At 41.6% G+C, this 7,856-nt stretch overlaps 1 protein-coding gene across 1 annotated transcript; it reads right to left on the reverse strand.

Moving 5' to 3' along the window:
- Nucleotides 1-6,848: 6,848 nt before the first annotated feature.
- Nucleotides 6,849-7,202, reverse strand: LOC138891712 (uncharacterized mitochondrial protein AtMg00860-like). Its single transcript, XM_070175465.1, has one exon. It carries the CDS (start codon nt 7,200-7,202, stop codon nt 6,849-6,851), a length of 354 nt encoding a protein of 117 aa, XP_070031566.1.
- Between the last annotated feature and the right edge of the window lie 654 nt (nt 7,203-7,856).

Here is a 7,856-nt window from a genome sequence, read left to right on the forward strand (position 1 = left end):
GGATTTTCTTCATTGTTTGCGGCCGCAGATGGAATTCTGCGATCCGCAATTTGTGAGCTTATGTGCCTTTCATTGCCTTGTGTTTAGATTACTCCTTTTGAGTCAGATTTTATCTCGGGAGTCCAACTTCCAACATTCCTGCAATTTTGCACATTTCATCAGTTTTGGGAATACAAATCAAAGCTTTTAGACTAAAACAAAAGCTAAAAGTTGCTAATAAGTAGTCAAAATCCCCACTTATCAACTCCCCCAAACTTAAGTTCTTGCTTTTCCTCAAGCAAACAAAATAGTTCCCACCTCCACAAGTTAAGGGTTATTTCAGTCAGTCAAAGGCGATCCATTCATATATCAGTTGGGACCAACAAGGCGACAAGTTAAATTTTTATGCACATACAGTTCTAATGTGACACTTGAGCATTAAGAGTTGACTTTATTCATCAAGGACGCTCGCTCTCTCATGTAGGTCATTGTGGATCCAAAACTCCTGCTCCTCTATCTCCTTTTGCTTAGCTCACTTAACAATTTTAGCACTCAATCCAAAGATTTGCGAAAGGTTCACTCATCCATCTCAAGTGAATATCGCAAGTACAGCTTCAAGTACCATAGGCTTGTCCCTCATATAGATCGCCACTAATGTAAGCTCACTCGGCTTGAAATCGCGCAGGGCTTTTTCGGGATGTAATGAAGGCTTTTGGACTAAGGTTGGATACACTATGGTTGAGTGGGTTCACCTTTCCTTAAGCATTCCATTTGTTTTTATTCTTGGCTCATGCTTTGCCAATTCTTTGAGGCACTTTCTTTTCCTTGGGGAACTAGAGAGACTTAACATCAACCTTTCTTGATCATGACATTCATTTTCTCCCTCTTTGATTTCTACATGCTTTGTATCATTACTTTTCTGTGAATCCCTTCAACTCCTCCACTTATTCACTTTCTTTTGCATTTTGCTTTTTGTTCTTTCCTTTTCTTGTCTTTCCTTCTCATCATTTCTTTTCTCTTTTTGTGCCTTGATACCTCTTTCAAGTTCCTCGTCTCTCCCCTAAACTTATGTTTTTAGCCAATTGTCTCACAAGAGTGTTAAGAAAAGTTCGGGTGCCAAGAGAGGGTCACGAAAAAATGGGCAATGACTTGTAACATAGTTATCAAATAAGAAAGGCTGGAGGCTCAAATGGGTTTACTAGGGATACAACATTGGCAGGCAATGGAAAAATTCAAGCGGGTCAAAGAAAGTTTACAATCACTTCTCAATCCAAACAAAACTTAAGATTTCACCTTGAAACACATTCAGAGCAAGTTCTAGACCATTGGCACAGGTACTTGGACTAGCAACAAAACATCCCACCCCTCACGCAATTGGACTATTAAAGAGGATAGAGTTGAGGGCCCATAACGACCACATTCAAGATTGAAAATCGCTATGGTTTGATTAAACCACTCGATGATTTCCTAGGTCAACACAAGAGTCACTAACCATCCCAAAACACTTTTTTTCTAACCATAAACACGTAGTTAAGTGTGTTGTACTAAGTGAAGCATGTTTGACTCTTCGAGCATGACTTAATTAGGTTTTTTTTATTCATTACTACTACTATAATTACCTAAATACAAAAAATGGACTCAGTCCCTTAAGAAGGTTTCCACGCCATCCATTGTTAGGAAGAGTCACCCGATTTACACAAAAACTATCTTTGGAAAGAACCGTGGCATTAAAAAACCCAAAGGCTTATTATCCACTAAAACATAAAAAAAGAAGTTACTAAATCGAAAAGAAGCTACTAATTCAAAAAGAAGTTACTAAATAGAAAATAAGCTACCAAATTAAACACTAACTAGTAAGAGAAACAAACATAAAGATGCTTCAAGCAAAAACTATCGAAAGCAATACGAATATACATAATGAGAGAAGAAAAGAGAGAATATATACAGAATAAGGAAAAAGAAGAAAATACTGTCAGTTATTACAAACCAATTATCTCAAAATCATCAAATTAGATCAAATAAACTTCACACCCCCCCCCCGGAATAAAAATAAGCATTGTTCTCAATGCTTAACAAAATAAGAGTAAAGGAAGGATAAGAATGAAGAAAACTCCCTATGGCTCCTTGACCATCTCTGTGTCCACAGCAGCGTCACCGACCTCAGTCTCATCCAACTGGATCTCATCATCCTCAACTCTTGGAGTGACTGGGTTGGTGAACATCTGACGCACTTCCTCGACAGTGTCAGCAACAAAATTTGGCTCCTCAGACTGGCCAACTGGTGCTGAAAGAGTTGCAGGATCTGGGCCTGGATAGTGTGGGTCAATCAGCATGTCAAAAGGAATGTCTCTAGCTGCTGCAACCTTGGTAACCTGTTTCCGAAGCTTGTCTACTGAATTTTTGGATGCCTGGGACTTTCTCATCTTTTTCACTTCCTTGCCCAACTCTTCTATCACTGACCCATGCTGCACCAATGTAGCCATAATCATTTTCTGGTTCTCCAGGAGCTTCTTCAATATTTCTTCTACTGTTGGGGGAATCTGAGATACAGGAATGGAGGATTGTGCTGCAATAGTACTAGATATGTCAGACAGCTTTGCAGTAGATGTTTGCATCCAGTTGTTGAGGCTCGCTAATATTTGGGAGACTCGTAGTGCAGATAGTAGAGCATGGGGCATCGGCACCGGCTTCAAAGCCGAGGTAGAACCTATAATAGGGGTTGCAGAAGGCAATGGGGCTGGAGGTGGAGGAATAGTTGTGGCACTAGCTGAAGGCTCGGCTGAAGTGGACAGAATGTCAATTGCCTCTGCAACTACCACCGATGGCTCATCACACTGGCCTGTGGTGGTGGACGACTGACCCTTTCTCTTAGGGTTATGTGCATCCATCAACGAGTACCATGAGAAGGGATTCTTTGCCCGCACCTTCATATCAAAATATCTTGGCTCTACCCTTGCATCCGTAAGATACTCTGTAATGGTGTTGGGATACGGGTAGGATCTGTCAGCTTGCCTGGCGACCATAGAGATGTTGGCCGACATCACGACACCTACATTGATCGTCTACCCGGCCATGATGGAAGCCACTAGAATTGCCCACGGGATAGGGACATATGTCTCATTCTGGCTCGGGTCTAGTCGGTTGCATACAAAGGTTTGCCACCCCTTAGCCTCAAAACTCAGAGTGTTACTATGAATAGACACCCCAGTTGTGATCCATGGTGGTGGTGACCCAGGAGCTACTAAAATCTCAGCTAGCCAAGGGCGGGCTACATCCCCAAGTGCACATTTCTCAAGATACTCTGTGGGCTAGACATCATCAAATCCCAGGTACGTGTTCAATGTGTGTTGATCAAAACGCACCTTTAGGTTCCTCACTTTGGTTACCTTTGTCCCTTTCTTGATATGCGCCACATTGGCATTGAACTCATGGACAAGCTATTCCTTCACATCCACCACACTCTGGATGAATCATATACACCCCTTGCGCTCTCGAAACTACCTCAAAACTACAGGGTTTTACTTTTCTAGATCTCTCAACTGGAACTGTCGCTCAAGAGTGAGTAACCTCACTGGCCACCACTCATGGAAGCTAGAAAAGGCAGCCAAACTAACGAACCGATCTTCCCACACCTCTTTCTTATTCCATCGCTCAAAATCGACAACTGTAGCATCTCCTCCTCAGCCATCATCCGGGATGTACTGAACTGATCTCTCTGGTGCCTGTGGGACAGGTGTAGTGGAAGGCTCAGAAGCCTGATTGGCACTCTATGAACCCTCGGAGGTGCTATGTGATGAAGACGGCTCATCCCTGAGCTAATATCTCCCCGGTGGCCTTGATTGCACGGCCGACTGCTCATGAACTAAGGCTAAGTTGCCCTCGGAGACGTCCCTAGATGGGACATAAGAACTGGTCTCTGAGAGGTCTGCACCTCTCCCTCTGCCGACTGCTAATTTCTTTCTGCTTTCAGGCTGTTGGGCACTGGGTAAGGGTCTCTTCCCTCACCCCCGAGAAGGGTCACCCCTTCATTTTGAAGTGTCGCCTCGTCCTTTAGATCGAACTATGTTTTGTACCAAGCAAAGGCGAATGTTAGTTTCAATTCAAGTTCAGACACAAAATGAATGCAAGGATACACCAGAGATTATAGTAAAAAACACAGTAGAGACATGCTTGCATGGTAGGGAATTGTGGTCCGTAGAATTGCCATTGTGGCCGTAGACTGAGCATTGCGGACCGCACAATTTTCCTTTGCTGCCGCAGAAATGTATTGTGGTCTGCACATTTCTCATTGAGAGCGTAATGCAGGCATCACCAATATACCAACTCTCTGATGACAGAGAGTTGGTTGTTTTGTGGCCGCAACCAATGTTTTACGGTCCACACAAATAGTCTTGCGGCTGTACTTGAGAGTCACCAAAATGACAACTCTCTAATCACATAGATTAGGTTGTTCTGCGGTCCGCACATTATTCATTGCATCCGCAAAACCATTCTTTACTATAGTGCCCTAGTCCTTAACTTCTGCGGGTCGCACAATTTCTTGTGCGGTCGCAGATTCCAACTATTATGAACAGATGGTTGTTTTTCACCTAGGGCTTGGAATTTTTGCACAATTTTGACATGGAAACAATATCTAAGCATGAAAATTAATTTACCCATTCCCCTTAGAGCAGTTACCAGTCTACCCACTACATATTTACCTCACATGGTTGATCAAATAGATTCAATTAGAGAAATGGTCTAAAATTTCACTAAAAATCTAAAAATTAAAAGAAATTAATCAAGATGATGATGCATACCAGATATGAATGGTTAGAGAAAGAATATTGCTCCGGGTTTCACCTATGAAAGGTGTAATGAGGTTCGGAAAGAAGGGAAAGTTGGGCCCTAGGTATATCACACCCTTTGAAATTCTTGAAAGGGTGGGTGAAGTAGCCTACATGCTTGCATTACCACCTAGTTTATCAGCAGTTCATCCGGTGTTCCATGTGTCTATGATCTGGAAATATCATGGTGATTCGTTCCATGTGTTAGATTTCAGCTCAGTCCAATTGGATAGAGATTTGACTTACGAGGAGGAGCCGGTGGCTATTCTAGCCCGGCAGGTTCAACAGTTGAGTTCTAAGGGTTATCCTTCAGTTCGGGTGCAATGGAGAGGTCAGCCGGTAAAGGCATCTACCTGGGAGTCCGAGTCGGACATGCGGAGTAAATATCCACACCTTTTCTCCAGCTCAGGCACTTTTTCTAACTCCATTCGAGAACGAACGTTTGTTTTAGAGGTGGAGAATGTGATGATACAAAATGTCATCTTTAAATTTAATAAGTAATTATATGTTCTAAGACCTCGAAAAGAACATTTTATCATTTCTCGACTTGCGTGCGTAATCCGTAAAATTTTTCGGAAAGTTCTCATGTGAAAAATGAATTAAAATGTAAAATAGAGCTTTAAAATTCAAGTGAGTTGACTTTGGTCAATATTTTTAGCAAGCAGACCCGGATTAGTATTTTGATAGTTCCGGTAGCTCCGTATCATGATTTGGGACTTGGGCGTATGCCCGAAATTTAATTTGGAGGTCCCTAACTCAAGTTATGACCATTTAACGGAACTAGCAATTTAAAGGCTATAGATTTTCAAGTTTGATCACAGAGTTGAATTTTTGATATCGGAGCCGGAATACGATTTTGGAAATTTGAACAGCTCCGTTATGTTATTTATGACTTATGTGCCAAATTTGAATATTCCGGATTCATTTAATATGTTTTGGCACGAGATTTGCAAATTGAAAGTTTAAAACTCAAAGTTTGAATCGGGGTGTGAATTGTAATTTCAGCATTGTTTGACGTGATACGAGACCCCGAGTAAGTCCGTATTATGTTATTGGACTTGTTGGTATATTCGCACGGGGTCCCGTGTACCCGAGAGTGATACGGATTGAAATCGGATCAAGAATTGGACTTAAGCAAAATCTACATTTTTGCCTTCTGTTATAATCGCACCTGCAGATTTTCGACCGCAGGTGCGAGCTCGCAGAAGTGAGACTTCCATCGCAGATGCGGGACTGGGCTGGCCTGGGTTCTTCGCAGGTGCGGCCTTTTTGTGCAGATGCGGATGTCGCAGGTGCGACAAGGTGTCTGCAGATGCGGAACTTCACCTGGCAGCCTGGCATCGCAAATGTGAGCTTTGTCTCGCAAATGTGAGTCCGCAAATGCGGAACTTTTATCCGCAGATGCAAAATGGCTGGGCAGAGCCCATAAATTCGGAAGTCGCTATTTTTACTCATTTTTGAGTTTTAAGTCTCGGATTTGGGCGATTTCAAGGGGGATTTTCACGACTTTGAATTGGGTAAGTGTTCTTTAACCAAAAGTGATTATATTTCACAAATCCATGTCTATATTTATCATTTATTATGTATTTAGATGGAAGAAACTGGACTTTTTATAAAATCTTTCAAAAACGAAAATTTAAGATTTGAAGGTCCATTTGATATCAGAATTGTATAAATTTTGTATGGTTGAACTCGTAGCGGAACGGGCGTTCGGATTTCATGAGTTTTTTGGGATTTTGAGATGTGGGTCCCACTGTCAAATCTTTTAATGAATTTTGAATTTTTATCCGAAAAATTAGTAAATTCATATGGAATTAATTCCTATTATTCGTATTGAATATATCGAATTGTTTGTGAATAGATTGGAAGCTTTTGAAGACAAATTTAAAAGGAAAAGTTGTGGTTGAATAATTGATTGGAATTTGCAAAGCGAGGTAAGTGTCATGGTTAACCTTGACTTGAGGGAATAGAACCCTTAAATTATTTGTTATGTGAGTTGCATGTGAACGACGTATAGGCGAGGAGTGTCTATACGTCGTCAAATTAATTGTTTACCTGCTTACTAGGAGCGGTGATAATGAGAGTGGTTGTCAACTTGAACTTTAGCAATTCAAAGTCTCTCATGCAATCATCATTGAAGTGAAACTTTGCATCTTTCTCTAAGAGCTTGCACAACGGGTTCACCACTTTAGAGAAATTCTTTATGAAGAATTGGTAAAACCCCGTGTGACATAAGAAACTCCACATGCCTTTTACCGAAGTCGGAGATGAAAGTTTAGAAATCACCTCAATCTTTGCCTTGTCGACTTCTATGCCATTCTTTGAGATATTGTGGCCAAGGACAATGCCTTCCTTGACCATGAAATGGCATTTCTCCCAATTTAGCACCAAGTTCATTTCTTCTCATCTTGCCAATACTCTATCCAAATTTTCCAAGCAGTCATCAAAGGAATCCCTGACCACCGAGAAGTCATCCATGAAAATTTCAAGGTAGTCCTCTACCATGTCCGTGAAGATCGCCATCATACACCTTTGAAAAGTTGTCGGTGCATTACATAGACCAAATGACATCCGCTTGAAGGCGAAAGTACCATATGGGCATGTAAAAGTGATTTTCTCTTGATCCTCCGGAGCAATAAGGATTTGGTTATAGCCCGAATATCCATGTAGAAAGCAATAGAAAGTGAAAGTGTGGCCGGCCAACCTATCAAGCATTTGGTCAAGGAAGGAAAATAGAAAACGATCCTTCCTTGTGACTTTGTTTACCTTGTGATAGTCCATACACACTCTCCACCCGATTACCGTTCTTGTGGGAATCAACTCATTCTTGTCATTGTGACTACCGTCATGCCCCCCCTCCCCCCTTATTTGGGATACATTGCACCGGAGAAGTCCACGAATTATCGAAAATGCGGTAGACAACCCCGACATCCAACCACTTGATAATCTCCTTTTTGACCACTTCTTGCATAACTTCATTGAGTCTCTTTTGATGTTCAATAGATGGTTTGGACTCTTCCTCCAAGTTAATCTTGTGCATGCAAAATGCGG

The sequence above is a fragment of the Nicotiana tomentosiformis genome, chromosome 5 (genome assembly GCF_000390325.3).
Source record: "Nicotiana tomentosiformis chromosome 5, ASM39032v3, whole genome shotgun sequence".
In the NCBI taxonomy this organism is placed as follows: Eukaryota; Viridiplantae; Streptophyta; class Magnoliopsida; order Solanales; family Solanaceae; genus Nicotiana; species Nicotiana tomentosiformis.

Excerpts from the sequence above, each read along its gene's own strand:
- LOC138891712 (XM_070175465.1), bottom strand. The coding sequence starts at position 7,202 with ATGAACTTGGTGCTAAATTGGGAGAAATGCCATTTCATGGTCAAGGAA.